We start from the raw sequence: 25,075 nt of genomic DNA on the forward strand, positions 1-25,075 counted from the left end.
TGACCAATCGATATGCTGGATTTCGGTTTTATCAACTCTAGCTATCATGAAAAAGTTTGTGTAGCGTGAACGTACATAATCGTGAGGATGCCTGAAATGTACATGTAGGACTAACAAGCACTTTGAGTTTATTTTTCTTTAAAGCGCTCAAATCGCTACAATCCAATTATTTTTACCCCGGATAACCCAATCCAACCACTGAGTAGAGAGAGTATTTATTTGCATATACATTTTGCGCACACTACTTGTACATCAAACATAATGGCTTGCTGAACGTTTCAATATAATCTGTACATTGTTACGAATAAATATCACAATTCAAGTAGATGTATTATAGAATTAAAATAAGTTACACGATACTGATTTATTGTGATGTATACACTTGCACTTGAATCTCCCCAAATATTTATGAAGATGGGCACACTTATATTTGTTTTGAAAGCAAACAAATTTCAGAAGATTGACAATGGACTCCACAAAATGAATGAATGAATGATTTAATTTAGAAGGTTTTGTAACCTTGTCACCGTTAATTCAATAAATGTGCAAACAGAGTATCTTAGTATTCACTCCCAATGACGAGTAACAAACACTTACCTCCTGTAACAACATCTCATAATCCCCTTTCTTGCAGACGTGTTCATTTGCCTGTATAAGCCAAATTTAAAATTTAAAACCCCCAATATGCGGCTCTCGCTGAATGGGAGGTGATTTTTATCACCCCCAATACGCGGCTCTTGCTGAATAAGAGGTGCTTTTTATAACAGCCAATACACGACTCCCGCTGTGAAAAGCTAATTTATTTGACCCGCATATACGTCTCTCGGCCTTAATGAGTTAAGCGGATGGGAACTCACCACTGTGTACAGCCATGTTTAAAGGGCAGGCAACTCACTACTTTGTAAAGCCATGTTTAAAGGACTGGCAAGTCACCACTGTGGAAAACCATGTTTAAATGGTTGGCAACTCACCAAAATGTCTAAGGCCATGTTTAAAGGGCTGGCAACTCACAAAAATGTCTAAGGCCATGTTTAAATGGCAGGCAACTCACCACTGTGTACAGCCATGTTTAAAGGGCTGGCAACTCACCACTGTGTAAAGCAAAGGTTAAAGGGCTGGTAACTCACTACTGTGTAAAGCCATGTTTAAGGGGCTGGCAACTTATCACTGTGTAAAGCCATGTTTAAAGGGCAGGCAACTCACCACTGTGTACAGCCATATTTAAAGGGCAGGCAACTCACCACTGTGTAAAGACATGTTTAAAAGGCTGGCAACTCACCACTATGCAGGGCAATGTTTTAAGGTCACATGCAACGTAAGACACAACTTTGCAGGTTCTGATACCTTTAGGTATGCACTTACCGAAACAAATCATGAAAGTGCCAATTCAGTCTATAAAGTTGAAAAAAATGACATGAAAAAAAAGCCCGCGAAATCGGAGTGCAAACGATTCACTAAATTCCCCCCAGTGCTGGGGGGAAAACTGGTTTCAACAGCTGTGCTGTGCTGCGCTGCGCCCATAACGCAGAATAGGTTCGCAGAGCTTGAAACAGTATGCATGCTCGGAGTATGAGGTCGTGAGCAGTAGTCTAATCTTGGTTGTGTACACAAAGAAGTAAATAATCTACTTGTTACAAGAAAAACTTGTTGATTGTAGTAAGCAGTCTCTGTCACAGAGAAAGCTCAATGTCTGGTTTATTGACACCTTTATGTCTGCCTGCCTGTCTGCTAAAGACAATATACAATAGACAGCTTCAATCATTGACCACATGCAATTTGAACTTAACACCTATCAGGCTATGCGCCATAAACAAAACAAATTGATTTATGACTCGTGCACCCGAGTCCAGTCTCTGCCACATTATGTAATTAGGCATGTGTGATACCTGTACACATGACAAGTTTTTATGGCTGTGGGTTGCAAACAAACTACAGCCATTTTTGGGGATGACTGGATTTGACGGAAACTGGTGCAAACTCTTTCAAGTCCTGCTTTGGACTTGGATGAATGACACTTTCCAGTCACGCAGTAGTTCACCATCTCTGCTGAGATGATTTTTGATTTGATCAAACTCAAATTCAGAGAACGTGTATTTACAAAACCCAACATCTCTGCCAATCAGAAGCCGTCATTACCCTTGAGTGCACAGCCACCCGCTATGACTGGGTTCGGTCTCCCGAGGGCTTCTTTTTGAGGGAAGTAAGCCCAAGTACAAAATATTGCACTTTTGAATCGAGATTGTACGCTTATAATTTTGTTTATTTGTTTTTCAACAAGCAGCAATGTATATAAGATGTCATGAATAAGTGATAATTGTGTTTTAATTATGTCTGATTTTTTGGTTGCATGCGACCTTTAAAGGGCTGGCAACTTACAACTGTGTAAAGCCATGATTGAACTCACCACTAATTAAAGGCATCAAAGAAAGCCATTTATAAGGTAACTCACCATGAAAGAAAGCTATTTATAAGGTAACTCACCATGAAAGAAAGCTATTTATAAGGTAACTCACCATCAAAGAAAGCTGTTTATAAGGTAACTCACCATGAAAGAAAGCTATTTATAAGGCAACTCATCATCAAAGAAAGCTATTTATAAGGTAACTCACCATGAAAGAAAGCTATTTATAAGGTAACTCACCATGAAAGAAAGCTATTTATAAGGCAACTCACCATCAAAGAAAGCTATTTGTAAGGTAACTCACCATGAAAGAAAGCTATTTATAAGGCAACTCACCATCAAAGAAAGCTATTTGTAAGGTAACTCACCATGAAAGAAAGCTATTTATAAGGCAACTCACCATCAAAGAGAGCTATTTATAAGGCAACTCACCATCAAAGAAAGCTATTTATAAGGCAACTCACCATCAAAGAAAGCTATGTGATCCTGGGAGGCCGTGCAGAAACTGACAGGCGACTGGGATGTGAACTGGGACACCATGAAGGTCACGAAGTAATATGGGCTGAAAGACTTGAGTCTCCACCGGCACAGCTCATGTCTGCAGGTGGGAGCACATAAAACTTGAATATTGTCACAACTTCTTAATACAACATCTGTCTTCTAACAGTGTATGCCCACATCATGCATGTGTAGCTCATTGTATATAATGAGAGTTCACACTACATCTATCTAACCTGAATATTGTCACATTGTGATACGACAACTGTCTTCTAATAGTACATCAGAGTTCACGCTACATCTAATAACCAATGTGTACTCAGAAGCAAACGTTTTTGTGATACACAAACTACGATCAGGCCACTCAGTATGTGTGTTCAGTATCTGTGACCAATACGTGTGATCAATATCTGTGACCAGTATTATCTGTTACATGCAAAATGCCACACAGCAGCTGTTCTAGTACTCACGGCCAGTAGGTGTTTGGATAGTTCGGAGAATACAACGATTGTTCTTCCAGGGTTACCTGAAGGTCAACTGGTTTATTTTGATCACAGATACCTGTAACAACATCACACATTAATACAGACCTGTAAAAACATCACATTAATACAAACAGACCTATAACATCACCAAACACTAATAAAACCAGACCTGTCGCATCATCATATTGCAATACAATCAGACTTATAACATCACCAAACACTAATACAATCAGACTTATAACACCACCATACTGCAATACAATCAGACCTGTCATATCATCTTCCTCCAATACAATCAGACCTGTCATATCATCTTCCTCCAATACAATCAGACCTGTCATATCATCTTCGTCCAATACAATCAGACCTGTCACATCATCTTACTGCAATACAATCAGAAATGTTACACCATCATACTGCAATACAATCAGACATGTCACATCATCATACTGCAATACAATCAGACCTGTTACACCATCATATTGCAATACAATCAGACCTGTTACACCATCATATTGCAATACAATCAGACCTGTTACACCATCATATTGCAATACAATCAGACCTGTTACACCATCATATTGCAATACAATCTGACCTGTTACACCATCATACTGCAATACAATCAGACATGTCACATCATCATACTGCAATACAATCAGACCTGTTACACCATCATATTGCAATACAATCAGACCTGTTACACCATCATATTGCAATACAATCAGACCTGTCACATCATCATACTGTAATACAATCAGACTTGTCACATCATCATACTGTAATACAATCAGACCTGTTACACCATCATACTGCAGTACAATCAAACCTGTCATATCATCATATTGCAATACAATCAGACCTGTTACATCATCATATTGCAATACAATCAGACCTGTTACACCATCATATTGCAATACAATCAGACCTGTTACACCATCATACTGCAATATAATCAGACCTGTCACATCATCATACTGCAATACAATCAGACCTGTCACATCATCATACTGTAATACAATACAGACCTGTTACACCATCATACTGCAATACAATAACACCTGTCACATCATCATATTGCAATACAATCAGACCTGTTACACCATCATATTGCAATACAATCAGACCTGTTACACCATCATATTGCAATACAATCTGACCTGTTACACCATCATACTGCAATACAATCAGACATGTCACATCATCATACTGCAATACAATCAGACCTGTTACACCATCATATTGCAATACAATCAGACCTGTTACACCATCATATTGCAATACAATCAGACCTGTTGCACCATCATACTGCAATACAATCAGACTTGTCACATCATCATACTGTAATACAATCAGACCTGTTACACTATCATACTGCAGTACAATCAGACCTGTCATATCATCATATTGCAATACAATCAGACCTGTTACACCATCATATTGCAATACAATCAGACCTGTCACATCATCATACTGTAATACAATCAGACTTGTCACATCATCATACTGTAATACAATCAGACCTGTTACACCATCATACTGCAGTACAATCAAACCTGTCATATCATCATATTGCAATACAATCAGACCTGTTACATCATCATATTGCAATACAATCAGACCTGTTACACCATCATATTGCAATACAATCAGACCTGTTACACCATCATACTGCAATATAATCAGACCTGTCACATCATCATACTGCAATACAATCAGACCTGTCACATCATCATACTGTAATACAATACAGACCTGTTACACCATCATACTGCAATACAATAACACCTGTCACATCATCATACTGCAATACAATCAGACCTCTCACATCATCATACTGTAATACAATCAGACCTGTTACACCATCATACTGCAGTACAATCAGACCTGTCATATCATCATATTGCAATACAATCAGACCTGTTACACCATCATACTGCAATACAATCAGACCTGTTACACCATCATACTGCAGTACAATCAGACCTGCCATATCATCATATTGCAATACAATCAGACCTGTTACACCATCATACTGCAATACAATCAGACCTGTTACACCATCATACTGCAATACAATACAGACCTGTTACACCATCATATTGCAATACAATCAAACCTGTAACATCATCATTCTGCAATACAATCAGACCTGTCACATCGTCATATTGCAATACAATCAGACCTGTCACATCATCATACTGCAATACAATACAAACCTGTCACATCATCACACTGTAACACAATCAGACCTTTTCAGTATCATTCTGCAATACAACCAGACCTGTCACACCTTCTTACTGCAATACAATCAGACCTGTAACATTATCACACTGTAATACAATACAGACCTGTACACCATCATACTGGAATACAATCTGACCTGCAACATCATCATATTGCAATACAATCAGACCTGTCACATCATCATATTGCAATACAATCAGATCTGTTACACCATCATACTGCAATACAATACAGACCTGTTACACCATCATATTGCAATACAATCAAACCTGTAACATCATCATATTGCAATACAATCAGACCTGTCACATCATGATATTGCAATACAATCAAACCTGTCACATCATCATACTGCAATACAATCAGACCTGTCACATCATCATACTGCAATACAATCAGACCTGTCACATTACCATATTGTAATACAATACAGACCTGTCACATCATCATACTGTAACACAATCAGACCTTTTCAGTATCATTCTGCAATACAACCAGACCTGTCACACCATCTTACTGCAATACAATCAGACCTGTAACATTATCACACTGTAATACAATACAGACCTGTCACATCATCATACTGCAATGCAATCAGACCTGTAACATTATCACACTGCAATACAATACAGACCTGTACACCATCATATTGCAATACAATCAGACCTGTAACATCATCATATTGCAATACAATCAGATCTGTTACACCAACATACTGCAATACAATCAGACCTGTCACATCATCATTCTGCAATACAATCAGACCTGTCACATTACCATATTGTAATACAATACAGACCTGTCACATCATCATACTGTAACACAATCAGACCTTTTCAGTATCATTCTGCAATACAACCAGACCTGTCACACCATCTTACTGCAATACAATCAGACCTGTAACATTATCACACTGTAATACAATACAGACCTGTCACATCATCATACTGCAATACAATCAGACTTCTTAAATTATTATACTGCAATACAATACAGACCTGTAACATTATCATACTGCAATACAATCAGACCTGTTACATTATCATACTGCAATACAATACAGACCTGTAACATTATCATACTGCAATACAATCAGACCTGTCACATCATCATACTGCAATACAATCAGACTTGTTAAATTATCATACTGCAATACAATTGTAACAGACCTGTCACATCATCATACTGCAATACAATCAGACTTGTTAAATTATCATACTGTAATACAATCAGACCTGTCACATCATCATACTGCAATACAATCAGACCTGTAACATCATCAGAGAGGAATACAATCAGACAAAGGACAATATCACAAAGGAATATAATCAGTCAAGTAACATTATCACATAGGAATACAATCAGACCTGTAATATTAACACACAGGAACACAACAGTCCTGTAAGAAGGTTATATACCTTGTGAGGAGTAGTAATACAGTGGTACAACACTGCGTGGCATGTTAACTTCCGGATGTGTCGGTAGATATAGTGCTGTTCCATAGATGCGGTACTCTTGGCTGTTCAACAGGGGGCACAACTTAGGAACCTGGTACTGTGACAACTCTGCTGATGCTGCAAGAACACACTCAGAGCTGATACACAGGGTAGAGAAACATACTCAGAGCTGATACCCAGGGTAGAGTAACATACACAGTGTTGATAGACTGGGTAGAGTAACATATGCAGTGTTGATAGACTGGGTAGAATAACACATGCAGTGTTGATAGACAGGGTAGAGTAACATATGCAGTGTTGATAGACTGGGTAGAGTAACATATGCAGTGTTGATAGACAGGGTAGAGTAACATATGCAGTGTTGATAGACTGGGTAGAGTAACATATGCAGTGTTGATAGACAGAGTAGATTAACATATGCAGTGTTGATAGACAGGGTAGAGTAACATATGCAGTGTTGATAGACTGGGTAGAGTAACATATGCAGTGTTGATAGACTGGGTAGAGTAACATACACAGTGTTGATAGACAGGGTAGAGTAACATATGCAGTGTTGATAGACTGGGTAAAGTAAGATATGCAGTGTTGATAGACTGGGTAGAGTAAGATATATTATTGGAAAAAAGTAACTGTCTAACATAAATGTTTTTGTGAGAAGTTACAAAATTAGTAAAGAAGTAGCAATATACTTTGCGGTAGATTTGGCATCACATATTGTGCATGGCATATGCACTTTCTGTGCAATGAACTTACTTTTCACATGTTTTTGACACCTAAAATTGACACATAGGATATTGAGAATTGAGGAATGGTTGGTTATTCTCTAAGCCTCTGAACACCTGTATTTAGGAGGCTGTATCAAAGTTGGGACATAACCCTTACCTATGTTCACCCATATGTGGGTGGCAGTGTTGAGGTTGGGAGATAATCTCTACTTATGTACACCTGTATGTAGGTGGCAATCTCAGGGCAAAGAGATAACTTCTACCTGTGTACACCTGTATATGGAGGGGCAGTGGTGAGGTTGGGAGATAATCTCTACTTATGTACACCTGTATGTAGGTGGCAATCTCAGGGCAAAGAAAAAACCTCTACCTGTGTACACCTGTATATGGAGGGGCAGTGTTGAGGTAGGGAGATAACCTCTATCTGTGTACACCTGTATATAGAGGGGCAGTGTCACAGCAAGGAGATAACCTCTACCAATGTACATTTGAATGTAGGTGGCAGTGTCAGGGCAGGGATGTAACCAGTACCAGTGTACACCTGTATGTAAGTGGTATTTCGGGGGCAGAGAGATAACCCTTACCTCTGTACACCTGCATCTAGGTAGCAGTGTTGAGGTAGAGAGATAACCTCTACCTGTGTACACCTGTATGTAGGTGGTACTGTCAGGGCAGGGATATAACCCTTACCTGTGTACACCTGTATGTAGGTGGCATTGTCATGGCAGGGCTATAACCCTTACCTGTGTAGACCCGTATGTAGGTGGCATTGTCGGGGCAGGGATATAACCCTTACCTGAGTAGACCCGTATGTAGGTGGCATTATCGGGGCAGGGATATAACTCTTACCTGTGTAGACCCATAAGAAGGTGGCATTGTCAGGGCAGGGATATAACCCATACCTGTGTACACCTGTAGGTAGGTGGTATTGTCGGGGCAAACGACAGACGGGTTGAAGGAAGTGACTCCAGGGTACTTAACTCCCACATCAAGCATCTTCATACTGCTGTTCTTCATCTTGACATGCCAGATACACTCTGAGGCCCTGGAACATCACAACACATTGGACAGACGAAACAGAACAAGCTCAGTAACTGGAACTGACAAAACATCAAAGCATCAAAACACTGCATGTTTTTGTTTCAATAAATCAACACATTTGTATTACTAATATCACATTTTGTTGCATTTGATTGACAGTTATACATATTTCATGTTGACAGTTATAAAATATTAATAATGTTAAATATAAGCAGTATGTTTATGATATGTGATCTCACATAGTGCCCATTGTGTTGTTCTTTTGACTGTCAAGTGGAACAACTATATACACAAAACCCCTTGTGACACTCAGTGCAAACTAACAGGCTGTGGGTAATTTCACCCTGAAATACATCAAAGGACAAATGACAGAACTATGAGACAGGATCACTGGTTTGCCCTGGTTTCCGATAGGCCCCAGATCCAAGTAATCTTCATTAGGCTGTAGAACCATCTTGGTGGAGGGAGAATAACCTGAACAGCATATTAATGAACCTGGTCCAAAATGGTCCAGTTATGTTCGAAGGTTCTAATTCTTTTGCTTCAAGTTGAGTCATGAATCAGTACAACAAGGGGAGGAAGTTCACAGTCAAATGACAGTCATTGTTTTGAGGATCTACAGTCTTCCTGTAGGTGACATTCCTGGAACTGGAGTATGATCTGTTACTGTCTGCAACTTGGAACTGTGTGGGGGACATGTGACACAATCCCACAATCCCCTAACCCACAATGATGGAGATAAGGATAAGCCTATGTGTAACATGCTGGATGTCTGCAGATTAGTAATCCTAGATCTCCTGAAAAGTTCTAAGAAAAGGTCCTGATTGTCAACACTGTCAAATAACTTGAACACATCCCATGTGTTTTCTTGGTCTGTAACAACCTGGAACTGATCTTGTACAAACAATACGATATGCACTTCATCTTGTGTTGAAGCATGAGCAACCAACATCCCAGTGGCATGAGGATCTGATTACCAGCAATCAACATCCCAGTGGCATGAGGATCTGATTACCAGCAACCAACATTTCTATCATGGTAGAATCAGATTACCAGTGTACATGCAGTACACTGAACTTAGTCTCTCTACTTGATTTTAAGTAAAGAAGTAAAGGTTTATTTTAATATTTAAAATTGTCAACACATCTGTGCAACTGCCTGTGGTGTAAAGGATTGTTCACTGAATTATTACATTAACCATTTGGAAACACGCAGGTTGTAGGTTCGAATCCAGGCTGCTGACTAAACTTTTTCAAATTTATAACAATTTATACCCTGGCAATCTGATCACATATCAGAAGCACATGGGCTCAGGCAGTCAGAAGGCCTCAGTAGTATAGGGAATGGGGGTTCTAAAACACTTTCAGAAGGCCTCCCTATTGTGAGCGAAACACACATGGCATGGCAGAGTCATTGCAGAACACAGATGTCAGTAACTTCTTCAATTTATCTTGTTTCAATGTCCAAATGAGATACCAGAAAACATATTAGACGTAATTGCTTATTTTGAAATTAGGGATTTTGAATATTTGTACACTTTATCAGGTTCAGTTATATTGTTTACTCAGAAGGTATTTCGTTTCTCTTTTGTAGTTTTACAACGGTTGAACTTATGCAACAACGGCGATAAATGGAAATAAACTTTGGTGAGAGTGTTTCTTGCCACAACATAACTTCAGAAAAAATCTTCATACATATGAAGACTACTGGAGGCTCTCAATACTACATAGTTGCGTGTGTTTAAACTGAAAACTGAAAGCAAACTTGGAACATTGTTGACTATTATGTGCTGAATGTAATATGGCTTCTCGGGATTCTTTATCCAGATACTTGGCTGAGTGTAGTGTTGCATCAGTAGTGATATATCACAAATTATTTGACATTCTTCAAAGTCGAAGACAGCAAGGTAACAGGTCTTCTTGTAGAAGATTCAATCAACCTTTCACAGTACAGGAACTAGATAGAGCAGAGAATGTTATTCTCAAGTTCATTCAGTTGCAGCATTTCGACAAGGAAATGGATTGGAGTAGCAAACGAGGCCGAGTACTCAAGAGTAGCTCAGTGTATAGACTCGACCTCTTCTTAGACAATGGACTACTCAGAGTCAGTGGTCGAGTTAGCAGAGCAGATGTTCTAGGGGAGATGAAATACCCAGTTTTATTACCATATAGAAGTGCCGTCACGTCACTGATAATCACTGACGTACATCTGAGACTTGGGCATGCAGGATGGAATCATGTCTTATCAGCACTAAGAGAGAAGTACTGGGTCATTAAAGCTAATTCTGCTGTTCGTACCATTTAGTCTCGCTGTTTTATATGTCGAAAATTGAGGGTACCAGCATGTGAACAGAAGATGGACAACTTGCCGTCCAGACGAGTCAAACCTCCTCCACCATTCACCTACACAAAATAGATTTCTTTGGCCCTCACGTTATCAAAGAGGGGCAGAAATATGTCAAACCTTATGGGGCATTGTTTACATGTCTTGTGACCGGAGGAGTCCACAATGAGACAGCAAATTCTCTTGATACAGACTCGTTCCTTCATGCTTTACGTCGGTTCATAGCTCGAAGAGGACCTATCCAAGTAATTTGGTGACAATGGTACTAACTTCACCACTGCCGCTAAAGAAATAAAAGAGACAGCAGCAGAAATGAGTAAGGAACGTATTCAGTCTTACCTGCTGAAAAGTAATATTGAATGGAAATTCAATCCTCCATCAGCAAGTCACATGGGTGGCGTATGGGAGTGGCTTATCAGGTCAGTCCGACAAGTACTTTCTCCTCTTCTCAGAGAATTTGGTGAACGTTTGAATGATGAATCATATCGAACACTACTGTGTGAAGTTGAAGCTATTATAAACTCCCTACCCCTCACCACTGTATCTGACAGTCCTGATGATCTGAATCCTTTATCACCTAATCATCTGTTGATCATGAAGTCAAATGTGTATATTCCACCCCCACAACATTTTCAGCGCAGCGATATCCACGTGCGGCGGAGATGGCATAGGATCCAGGATCTTGCGAATGTATTCTGGTCATGGCGGCAGAGAGAATATCTGCTGAACTTACAAGTGCGACAAAAATGGAATGAGTCGAAACGCAGCATTCAAGAAGGTGATATTGTTCTGATCACGGACTAAAACACATCAAGACTGCAGTGGCCTATGGGTCGAGTGATCGCAACTGAATCAGACTAACGAGGACATGTGAGAAGCGTGGTGTTGAGAACACTAAAAGGTGAACTGCGGAGACCAGTTCACAACCTTGTGCTGCTTCTATCGTCAAGTGAATGAGTGACATGTATTGAACAATGTTTCTTACACATTAGTCTGACACCTGACGTTTTTGCCGTGGTATATTGTGTTAATTCATGCACGTTAGAAGTTTTTGTTAAACAGGAATGTTTAAGAGGCCGAGTGTGTACGTGCAGAACACTAAACTTATTCTCTCTACTTGATTTTACGTAAGAAAGTGAAGGTTTATTTCAATATTTAAAATTGTCAACACATCTGTGTAACTCTTTTGCCAAGAGTGTTTCAGCTCAATGTGATTCTTGCCACAACAACCAGCAACCAACATCTCAGTGGTATGAGGAACAGATTACCAGCAACCAACATCCCAGTGGTGTCAGGATCAGATTACCAGCTACCAACATCCCAGTGGCAAGAGGATCAGATTGCCACAACCAACATCCCAGTACTTTGAGGATCAGATTACCAGCTACCAACATCCCGGTGGTGTCAGGATCAGATTACCAGCAACCAACATCCCGGTGGTGTCAGGATCAGATTACCAGCTACCAACATCCCGGTGGTGTGAGGATCAGATTGCCAGCAACCAACATCCCAGTACTTTGAGGATTTGATTACCAGCAACCAACATCCCAGTGGTGTCAGGATCAGATTACCAGCAACCAACATCCCAGTGGTGTCAGGATCAGATTACCAGCAACCAACATCCCAGTGCTTTGAGGATCAGATTACCAGCAACCAACATCCCATTGGTGTCAGAATCAGATTACCAGCAACCAACATCCCAGTGGCATGAGGATCAGATTGCCAGCAACCAACATCCCAGTGGAAAGAGGATCAGATTACAAGCAACTAACATCCCAGTGGCATGAGGATCAGACTACCAGCAACCAACATCCCAGTGGTGGGAGGATCAGATTACCAGCAACCAACATCCCCGTAGTTTGAGGATCTGAATAACAGCAACCAACATCCCAGTGGTGTGAGGATCAGATTACCAGCAACCAACATCTCAGTAGTTTGAGGATCAGATTACCAGCAACCAACACCCCAGTGATGGGAGGATCTGAATAAAAGCAACCAACGTCCCAGCGTTGCAGGGTTGGCAATCGTCACACAATATGGCAGTCAGAGGGCTGCAAGGTAAGTCATGATCACACAATATCACAGTCAGAGGGTTGCAAAGTTAGTCATGATTATCACACAGGGACAGTCAGGGATGGGATGTTTTGAGAAGAATGTCCTCTTTGTAAATCGTGTCAATTTTTTTGAGACTGACAGTCTGAACTCTTCAGATCTGTGTGCATCAAGGACCAGCTTGACACATATGGTATATCAACAGTCATTTGTCAAATGTCAAGTTGGAATGAACATTCAGTATTTAGCTAGATGGACCAAGACAATTCTATACACAGGGATCAAAGGATGGGAACGTCTTCTTGGAGTAAACTTTATTTTCACTTGCTGCTTTTTTGTCCTTAATCACACACAATGTTGATCTTCACAATCCTCTTCAAGAGTAACAAAATGCTAAAGCCAAACCTTGACGGATCTGTTTTACCCTGGAGGAAAAACATGCAGGCCAACACAGGACACTGGCACCCTTCAGTCACAAGCATAAAAATGACTACACCTGGCAGTCACATGATCAACCAGGGAAAGGTCACAGGATCAAGCAGGAAAAGGTGACATGTTCAACCAGGGACAGATCACATGATCAATCAGGGACAGGTCACATGATCAACCAGCAATAGGTCAAAAGCTCTGCATAAGCTCCCTGAGATATCCTCTATCAGTAACTGGAGGGGTGTTTGGGGAAGCTGCTCAGAGTGACTGAAAACTTTGTTTCAGATAGTTTCCTTTGCCCAGGTAAGGAACAAATGAAGGTTCACTATAGGAGATAGGATGTGATAAGAAACATATTATACTGCTGTCCTCTCCTGTCAACTTCAGTGTAAACCAGTCTAATGTCTACCTTGCATACCCTTCTGCACAATCATACAATTTTGTCTACTTCTGTCAACCCAAGTCTACTTTTAATCCAAGTCTACTTTGCCCAACCATCTACTTCTGTCAACCCATCTACTGTCAACCCCTGTCTACTTCTGCCCAATCATCTACCTCTGTCAACCCATCTACTGTCAACCCCTGTCTACTGTCAACGCAGGTCTACTGTCAACCCATTTCTACTGTCAACCCATGTCTACTGTCAACCCATGTCTACTGTCAACCCCCATCTGCTGTCAACCCCTGTCCACTGCCCAACCATCTACTTCTGTCAATCCATCTACTGTCAAGTCTTGTCTACTGTCAACCCCTGTCTACTGTCAACCCCTGTCTACTTCTGCCCAACCATCTACCTCTGTCAACCCATCTACTGTCAACCCATCTACTGTCAACCCCTGTCTACTGTCACCCCAGGTCTACTGTCAACCCATGTCTACTGTCAACCCATGTCTACTGTCAATCCATGTCTACTGTCAACCCCTGTCTACTGTCAACCCATCTACTGTCAACCCATCTACTGTCAACCCCTGTCTACTGTCAACCCATGTCTACTGTCAACCCCCATCTACTGTCAACCCCTGTCTACTGTCAACCCCTGTCTACTGCCCAACCATCTACTTCTGTCAATCCATCTACTGTCAACCCTTGTCTACTGTCAACCCCTGTCTACTGTCAACCCCTGTCTACTTCTGCCCAACCATCTACCTCTGTCAACCCATCTACTGTCAACCCCTGTCTACTGTCAACCCAGGTCTACTGTCAACCCAGGTCTACTTCTGCCTAACCATCTATTTCTGTCAACTTCTGTCTACTTCTGTTTAGTGTCAATAACTTGTCTACTCCTCACAACCCCTGTTTACTTCTGTCAACCCCTGTATACTTCTATCTACTTCTGTCAAAGCAAGTATATTTCTGCCCAATTGTCTACTTGTGTGTAATCCTATCTACTGCCTATTTCTCAATACCCACCTGTTGTATTCCATTACTGTATAGGAACGGAAAGTTGCTGCGGCGAGGGTTAGCACACCAGCCTCACCTGAAAACATATTCGACATAAGTGCACTGTATTGAAAACCCTATGCAATCTGTGAAGCATTTTGTTGATTCATGGAGCCACGTGAAACCCGTTTCATCACACTCAACAAAATGGTTTTCCTGACTTTGGATTACTCACTTCTCCTAACTGCTAATATTACATCATTGAAAAGGAAATATTGGTAGAACCATGTGTAATTCAACATATAATTCAGTAAAACTAATTATCAAAGGTCCCTCGTTAACCAACAAGATTAACACAATTCATGGCCTTATATCCAGTAACACTACATTCTACACTGTAACATAACACTCATAACATTCTGCACTGTAACAAGACAGTAAATAACATTCTACATTATAACATAGCACTACCTAACATTCTACACTGTAACATTACACTACCTAGCATTCTACACTGTAACATGACACTACCTGACATTCCACACTGTAACATTACACTACATTGCATTCTACACTGTAACATGACACTACCTAACATTCTACACCGTAACATGACACTACCTAACATTCCACACTGTAACATAACATTACATACCATTGAACAATGTAACATAACGCTACATGACATTCTACACTGTAACATAACACTACATGATATCCTACACTGTAAGTAACATAACACTACATAACATTCTCCACTGTAAGTAACATAACACTACCATAACATTCTACACTGTTAGTAACATAAGACTAGATAACATTCTCCACTGTAAGTAACATAACACTACATGATATCCTACACTGTGAGGGAGTAACATAACACTACATAACATTCTACACTGTAAGTAACATAACACTACATAACATTCTACACTGTAAGTAACATAACAATACATAACATTCTACACTGTAAGTAACATAACACTACATAACATTCTCCACTGTAAGTAACGTAACACTACATAACATTCTCCACTGTAAGTAACGTAACACTACATAACATTCTCCACTGTAAGTAACATAACACTACATAACATTCTACACTGTAAGTAACATAACACTACATAACATTCTACACTGTAAGTAACATAACACTACATAACATTCTCCACTGTAAGTAACATAACACTACATAACATTCTCCACTGTAAGTAACATAACACTACATAGCATTCTACACTGTAAGTAACATAACACTACATAACATTCTCCACTGTAAGTAACATAACACTACATAACATTCTACACTGTTAGTAACATAAGACTAGATAACATTCTACACTGTGACATAACACCACATAACATTCTCCACTGTAAGTAACATAACACTACATAGCATTCTACACTGTAAGTAACATAACACTACATAACATTCTCCACTGTAAGTAACATAACACTACATAACATTCTACACTGTTAGTAACATAAGACTAGATAACATTCTACACTGTGACATAACACCACATAACATTATACACTGTAAGTAACATAACACTACATAGCATTCTACACTGTAAGTAACATAACACTACATAACATTCTCCACTGTAAGTAACATAACACTACATAACATTCTACACTGTTAGTAACATAAGACTAGATAACATTCTACACTGTGACATAACACCACATAACATTATACACTGTAAGTGAGTAAGTTTAGTTTTATGCTGCACTTAGCAATATTCTGGCAATATCACAGTAGGCAGAAATGGGCTTGACACATAGTATATGCATGTGGGGGAGTTGACACCGGGCTTTTGGCATGAATAACCAACACCTTATCCACTAGGCTACCTCATAGTACCAAACACGTAGTGAATGGATCAACATGAACAGCAACACAGAACTGTACACATAATATATATAGAAGCTATAAACATAGTATATGTTGTATGTCATACACTCTGGTGTGGCCTGTATCTTCATCACATAGGCGGACTTCTGGGAGTTGGGTGTGGAAAGGATGGTTGACTCTATAAACATCTCACGGCTGAGCACTCGGGAAAATATGTCAGACATTGCACATGCCGACACCAGCTGCATGGAGGAATTGTCTGCCCCTGGAATATGAACCAGAGTGTACATCATCTGTAACTTCATCATCATCGTCATCATCATCAACAGCAGCAGCATCTTCACCCTCAACATCATCATCATCATCGTCAGCAGCAAAAGCACAACTATCATCACCAGTTTAAAAAATCATCATCAACACCAATAACATCTATACCATCTCAACACTATCTCTAACAACATCATCACCACCTTGTCTGAAGGGCATTCTGGAACAGAAAATCAGCCCCTTCAACATGTCTTCACCAACTTCAGTCAGTGTCCGTATAACTTAATCAAGAGGACCATCTCCACCATACTCCAGGACGAACCCAAACTGACCAAGCAAGCTACTACTCCCATTAGAATTACCCTTCCATATATTGGCAAGACCTACCATCAAATCAGAAGACTCCTAAAACACCATGCAGGCATCGACACCATCTTCCCAGTGGCTTTCCAGTTACCATTATCACCCAAACAGTGTCCCCTCTGTAGACCCACCATTGTGATGTCCTCACACAACTTATCGTTTATGTCATCACCCAAACAGTGTCTCCTCTGTTGACAAACCACTAAAATGTCCTGACACAACTATTCACTCACATCACCACCCATACAGTGTCCCCTCTGTCGACCCACCATTGTGATGTCCTCACACAGCTCATCGGTTATGTCATCACCCATACAGTGTCTCCTCTGTCGACCCACCATTGTGATGTTCTCGCACAGCTCATTGGTTATGTCATCACCCAGAAAGTGTCCCCTCTGTCGACCCACCATTGTGATGTTCTCGCACAGCTCATTGGTTATGTCGTCACCCACACAGTGTCCCCTCTGTCGACCCACCATTGTGATGTCCTCACACAGCTCATTGGTTATGTCGTCACCCACACAGTGTCCCCTCTGTCGACCCACCATTGTGATGTTCTCGCACAGCTCATTGGTTATGTCGTCACCCACACAGTGTCCCCTCTGTCGACCCACCATTGTGATGTTCTCACACAACTCATTGGTTATGTCGTCACCCACACAGTGTCCCCTCTGTCGACCCATCATTGTGATGTTCTCGCACAACTCATTGGTTATGTCGTCACCCACACAGTGTCCCCTCTGTCGACCCACCATTGTGATGTTCTCGCACAGCTCATTGGTTATGTCGTCACCCACACAGTGTCCCCTCTGTCGACCCACCATTGTGATGTCCTCACACAGCTCATTGGTTATGTCGTCACCCACACAGTGTCCCCTCTGTCGACCCACCATTGTGATGTTCTCACACAACTCATCAGTTATGTCATCACCCATACAATGTCTCCTCTGTAGACCCACTATTGTGATGTCCTCACACAACTCGTTGCCTATGTCATCACCCAGAAAGTGTCTCCTCTGTAGACCCACTATTGTGATGTCCTCACACAACTCGTTGCCTATGTCATCACCCATACAATGTCTCCTCTGTAGACCCACTATTGTGATGTCCTCACACAACTCGTTGCCTATGTCATCACCCAGAAAGTGTCTCCTCTGTAGACCCACTATTGTGATGTCCTCACACAACTCGTTGCCTATGTCATCACCCATACAATGTCTCCTCTGTAGACCCACTATTGTGATGTCCTCACACAACTCGTTGCCTATGTCATCACCCAGAAAGTGTCTCCTCTGTAGACCCACTATTGTGATGTCCTCACACAACTCGTTGCCTATGTCATCACCCAGAAAGTGTCTCCTCTGTAGACCCACTATTGTGATGTCCTCACACAACTCGTTGCCTATGTCATCACCCAGAAAGTGTCTCCTCTGTAGACCCACCACTGAAATGTCTTGACACAACTCATTGCTTACATCATCACCCATATAGTGTCCCCTCTGTAGACCCACCATTGTAGATGTTGATTCGATTGTCAGAACAGAGTCCTCCATAGGGCGGGTCATACACCAGCATCTCCATGACAACTATGTGGTCCAGCAGATCAGTGTGGACGTGCCAGCGACAAGCTTTCTTCATTCTGTTTTGAAACACAGAGATAATATAAAAGTACATAGGTTAACATCAGACCATGAACAGAAACCAGATGTACTGGTAGTTACATCAACATTAGGCCAGAAACAGAACAAGGAACAATGATTTACTGGTGCTACGTCAACATCAGGCCAAAAACGGGCTATAGATCAATGATGTACTGGTACTCATGTCAACATTAGGCCATGAACAGACAACAGAGTAATGATGTACTGGTACATACTGTAGAATCAGTCAAGAAACACACCAAAGAACAGTGATGTACTGGTGCTTACATCAGCATCAGTCCAGAAACAGACCACAGAGCAATGATATACTGGATCAGAGCATGAACAGGTCAAGTAGTATAAACAATGGGGGTACAGGACCACCCCTATATAACCCATGGAATAAAAAAAACATCCTTCCCTCACTCACATTAATTTATACTCCCGTAACAAGACTACTTTTCATCTCCCCTATAAAACAGTCTTCTTATTGAGATGAATGACTGTTGGGATATTGGCTCACCCCATATAACCCATGGAATAAAAAACTATCTTCCACTCACTCATATTAATTCATAAACCCCATAACATGACTACTCACTTCCTAGTGAGATAAAGACTGTGGGGTATTTATATAAGATAGGGAATCAATTTAAATAAATGTTTGTTGGGCTTGATGTATCCATTGTTTTATATATATTTTTTTCTTGTCCCTGCTTATAGAAGAACTTTTTTTATGAATCTTTGATTGAATCTCTTCTTTCATTTTGTTCTATTTTTCTGGTTCATCTTGGATCAAACAAAACTCCTCTTCTGAGATTTTATTATCATTGAGTGCGTGTTTAACTTTGCTTCAGCAAGAATTCTAATTTCATTGTGTTTCTTTGCTTTACGATTCAATTTGCGGGAAACAAATTTAAACACTGACCCAATTGTTCCTGTCACTATAGCTGCTAATTCAAGTCCTAATACCACCAGTGTGGCTACGACCGTTATCAACAGCCCAACTCCTACTGCTCCTAATCCCATGCTGGTTGCCATTAGGGTGTAGTTTAAAGCTCTATTGTATTTTTTATGTAGTGATGCCCGAATATCACTCTCAGGTTCTAGCTTATGTTTTATTTCGCATATCTGTTTAATTCAAAATCCCTCTACACTTCCCTTTATATTTCCTTCTTCATCTAGGGCTGGATACAGCCCCATTCTATTTGTTTATAATATAGTTTATAAATTATTTTTTAATTTAATTATTAATTTAAGCCTATAAGGTTTACATTATCGTACAGGTAAATGGGTGAGATATTAATAGGTGTGTTTTCATCAACAATACGAATCCCATCGAGGCTTATTGATGGGTTATAGCCTTGTCTTATAGCTTTCGACAACGGTTTTTCTCATGTCTTTTAAACCAAATTATTCTAAGACCATCTGAAAGTATTCTTGGCTCAGAAATCTCTGCGAGATATACGTCTATACTTAGTGTTGTGTGTGGTTTCATACCATAATTTGAATCTGATAAAAAATCACGTTGGCAATCACATATACTGTGAATGACTAAACTTGCATTCAAGTTGACTGTGTTATAGTGTCTACTTCAGGACAGACATGTCCAAATATTTCTACAGACCAAAAACTATGTAGCCAGGCTATATGATATTTAGTTATTATTATTCAACCTACAATCCTGATGTTTATCACTACCGCAGAGTACATTGTTTTGTCAGCTACCTTGTTCCTCTTGGTCACTTCCATTAATTACTGTATATGACATTTATGGCCTTTTTCGGTCATAACATTGGCTAACATTGAGGATGCAATAGCATCACTTGTAGGTCTACCTAGTGCTATATAACCACATCAGTGCACGTTACAATATGCCAGGTCAAAAGTCGACTACGTGTTCGGTCTGGGGATTGTACATGACTCCAACCAGATGCGTCTGAGAATCAATAAAATAACAGGCTACAACAATGAAATAATCATTGCCACAGCTGACCAAAATTTGGGTGTTAATGCCATCGTCAACGTCTCCCACGGACCACCATCAACACATACTGGTGAAATGGGTATAGTGGCATCACCAACAGAGCCAAGGGTTAAACATATCGGGGTGTAGGGGTATCCCCCACCATGAGGGCGTCCAATCAGCAGCACATCGAACGTAAAACAGCACTTGTTTTTCATTTGGCAAAGAACACCAGCCCAGCCATGGCAATGATGAATGCCCACAGATTTTGACCAAGCCACGTGACAGTTTTACCCAGTGTGCTGAGCAGCCACGATACAATACTTCCTAGTATACCGGGCAGGGCTTCTACAGCCTTGTGAGTTTACCTGTGAGTTTAGCCAGGGCCTCTCAAGTGATTTCAGATGTTTTTTATCCAGTCTCTGACATCACCACCACTTGGAGGTGTGGGGGAACCCCCCCACGGCACCTCGAGTAACAGATACTACAATAGTTGATATAATGAGGGTCAGTGCTGTCAGAACGTTGGCAATGGTGATGCCTTGCTCTCGGAACAATATTCGGATCCTGTTGGCCAACGTTGTTTCCTAATTCAGTATTCTATTGATTGTTTCCCACATGCAGCTGATCTGGGATCGAAGTTGTTCACGATTCCAATCGTGTACATCTCTCGTCTTCTAACTTATGAATTCATTCCATGATACAATGCTTAATATCATCATCTTCCGTTTCAATGAGTTTGGTTTTTTCACCAGCGATGTGCTGGTCGAGTTTGTTAAGTTTCCCCATGTTGTTCATGAGTTGTCTGCGTACATGTTTCAAAGCTTCATCTAGGCCGTACAGTTCCCTCATTGGAAATTTAAACCCCGGACCTGCAAGATATTTTCATGCTTACTATGAATATTGGTATGGCGATGGCCACCAAGGACGATCTGGTAAAGCAAAGTATTATACCTGAAAATATTTTATAGTAACATATAGTAATATATATAATATGGCCACAATAGCAGTGATGGTTGGTGGGGCTCTTGTGACTGTCCTAGCATTTCCAGGGAGTAATTTTCTTTTTTCTCAATTGAGAGAGTCAAACACAGCTGAGATAGAAGCGGAGAGAAAATGACACAATATAGCTGTAGAAAATCTGCAGGCCGCACAGACTGAATACGCTATGAGATGCATAAACAGACTAGATTTTATCAATGATCAACTCCAGCGCAAAAATCATGCTGTTAGAACTTCCAGGGACGTCGATGAAGCTATGAAAGAATTCTATGTGTTAACAGGTAAACAACTGGAACCATTAGATAATGCACCAAAGATTTCTCAGTATTTCACTCCTTCAGAGGGTCAGAAAGATCATGAGTTGGCCTTTGTGGTAGTTGGTTTAGCAGCGACAGTGTTAATTGTTAAAAAATTAAGACTAATTACACAAATTATTATTAAAACTGAGATCAGCACCGTATATTTGTAGATGGGTACTATAACCAGGACATTAAGAGTTGAAATTCTTAAAATACATTCTACAAATATTTAAGGAAAATTTAAAGTCAAGTTAGGAAGGGTCAATGTACTGGGAAAGTGCATTGACCAAGTAACCAAATTTTTATAGATTCACTTTTCTTGGGGGAGTAGTAATTCCTCTGAAGTAACATAAACTAGGACCTTGTGATTCTACATGATTAGGCGTTTCGACATTCGGATACTAATGGTCAGTTTGTCAATAAAAGGAACACAGAGGTTCCGAAATAATTTGTTAAAGTATCTTCTGGTGCCTACCAGTCTGAAATATTATTTAATATTCTGTCAGATATGGCAGTGTTTGGTTGATGGATGGCTAAAAGTTGATTAATGAAGATATTTGATACTGGAAGAATTTGATGGTACCGATAAAGTTTCGGAAAGGGACTAATGAAAGTAACTAATTATTAAGATTGGGTATGAGTCATTTTTGTATGACGTAGGACATTATTTCTGGGGGAGGAGCCTAAATCGTCATGTCTTCTATTTTGTTAGTTGTCTGGTGAGTGGTGTGCAATTCTGGGGCCCACGTTGACTTGAGAGGTTCTCAGATGAACTTACAGTATCAGAAGTTGTACAAGAAACCAACAAGTTCTCCCAAGACACTGTAAACTAACGTTGTGCTTAGACCAGAAACTAGGAAATATTTGAGGACCTTTGTTCCTTTGTTTGTGAAAAATAATTCCAAAAATAAAGGACTTGAACGCCTTACTGGACTTATCCTTGAGTGTACCGTCTAGCTACATCATCCTCAGACCGAGAGTGGAAGAAATACAAAGGATTGCCTAGGGAGAAGGGGATAACACCCTGACACCCTCAGGTAACAGTACTTATGGGGAAAACTGAAATTTGTGGTGAAAAAAGCCACACTGAGGGTTATTGTTGTTTTCACTGTGAAGGTTATACTAACTATACGAGTTCGGTGTGTGGTATAGGAGTTAAAGGTTATTATTGATTATTTAAAGCCCATGGCACGGATAAAATATGATTTAAACTTATTTATGAGAAGAAACAAGACTACATCTGCGAAGCTAAATGTTTGATAAAGATGAAGGTATAAAATTTTTTTATCCCTGTGGTTATGATTTGCAATTCCTCACGTACGAACCCTCTACGAGGTCCATTTTCCAAGAAGTACAGGTTAGGCTTGCACGTGTCTCCCTCGTATTCACCTGGTTGATATTTCTAACAAGTGTGCAATCTGGAAATTTTTTTCTGCTGCCTCTGATACAACGGATTTTGAACAGAAGGAAACCGATGTTTTCGTTTGTAGCGTGGGTTAGCGCGCCCGAATGCACCCGTCGCTGTGCGTACATGCACGTGGGCTGAAATATCCCGTGCATTTCGTGGATATAGCTGGCGACAGCGTTAATGAGTTGAATGCTGGCAGTTGGTGAGATGACTGTTGCGGGACAAAGACGTCCGTATAGAGTACCAGCCTGGGGGTTACAGTTAAATTAGAATTAAGAAAATAGCTTCCATTATCGGGAAGACATTTATACAGAAGTCTTAGCATTCACATTATCGGTGAATGTGCAGTGTGTAGGGAGTTTTCATTGGTTTTACTGCTTTGTTTTAGTTTGGGTGCATTTAATTGCTCGGACATGATTCTTTTGACTTTTCGTTTATTTTATAAATGGGGAATAACAACTGCCTCATTCCCATATGGTAGCAGAGCGTGGTTTCAAGCACTAAGTTAACTAAACGGTAAGTCAATAATTAGTCATGTCTGACATTCAGGAGAAAGGCTCAATAAAGAATGGCAAATTAAATCCCCAAGAATCAAACGGGTCTCAGTCAGAACTTAAGAACATTTTGAAACTGAAACAGCTAAAAGCCAATGTAAAGTCAGTCTTCACCAAAGCTAAAAACAAGTTGTACAGACTACTAGAATCACCTAATCAACCATCTCGTACAGACATTAGAGATGGCATAAATAAAGTGAATCAATGTCAGATGAAAGCAATCAGTGTTATGACAAAACTCACTTTGGCTTATGCAAAGAATCAGCAGGGCGAAAATGTTAGTAAAACAGAACAAGAACTTAGTCATCTTGAAGATGAAACTAATGCTATGATTGAACAGGCACAAGCTCACTTAGATAATAATACAGATGCAACATCTACGTCAAGTAGGGGACTTCCTGGATTGTTGAAATCTGGACAACTATCTGCTCAAAGTGAACCAAGTGTTCACAACAAAGCCACCAAAAAACATTTTGTTCAAAACAAACCACAGGACAACACACTTTGTTATGAAACTGAGTCGCACAGTCATGCAATAGGAACTGATTTATGGAAACGAGTTTCTATCCCAACATTTTCTGACGATGTAAAATCTTACGAAGGTCGGAAAGCTGCTTTTCTGACATGCATAGACCAGGCACCAGCGACTGCTGAATACAA

At 40.2% G+C, this 25,075-nt stretch overlaps 1 protein-coding gene and 1 pseudogene across 3 annotated transcripts in view; one reads left to right on the forward strand and one right to left on the reverse strand.

The window, feature by feature from the left end:
* Positions 1 to 25,075, reverse strand: part of LOC137286101 (cubilin-like) — a 199,100-nt gene that overhangs the window by 69,576 nt on the left and 104,449 nt on the right. For all 3 annotated transcript variants that reach the window (XM_067817775.1, XM_067817773.1, XM_067817784.1), the window contains 7 exons: positions 19,058 to 19,185; positions 17,023 to 17,181; positions 15,089 to 15,155; positions 8,716 to 8,858; positions 7,050 to 7,205; positions 3,370 to 3,460; positions 2,866 to 2,999 (listed from right to left, as the gene is read on the reverse strand). In XM_067817775.1, coding sequence (XP_067673876.1) covers positions 2,866 to 2,999; positions 3,370 to 3,460; positions 7,050 to 7,205; positions 8,716 to 8,858; positions 15,089 to 15,155; positions 17,023 to 17,181; positions 19,058 to 19,185 — 878 coding nt within the window. The remainder of the gene's footprint in view (positions 1 to 2,865; positions 3,000 to 3,369; positions 3,461 to 7,049; positions 7,206 to 8,715; positions 8,859 to 15,088; positions 15,156 to 17,022; positions 17,182 to 19,057; positions 19,186 to 25,075) is intronic.
* Positions 11,510 to 12,154, forward strand: LOC137286074 (uncharacterized; annotated as a pseudogene).

The sequence above is a fragment of the Haliotis asinina genome, chromosome 1 (genome assembly GCF_037392515.1).
Source record: "Haliotis asinina isolate JCU_RB_2024 chromosome 1, JCU_Hal_asi_v2, whole genome shotgun sequence".
NCBI classification, from domain to species: Eukaryota; Metazoa; Mollusca; class Gastropoda; order Lepetellida; family Haliotidae; genus Haliotis; species Haliotis asinina.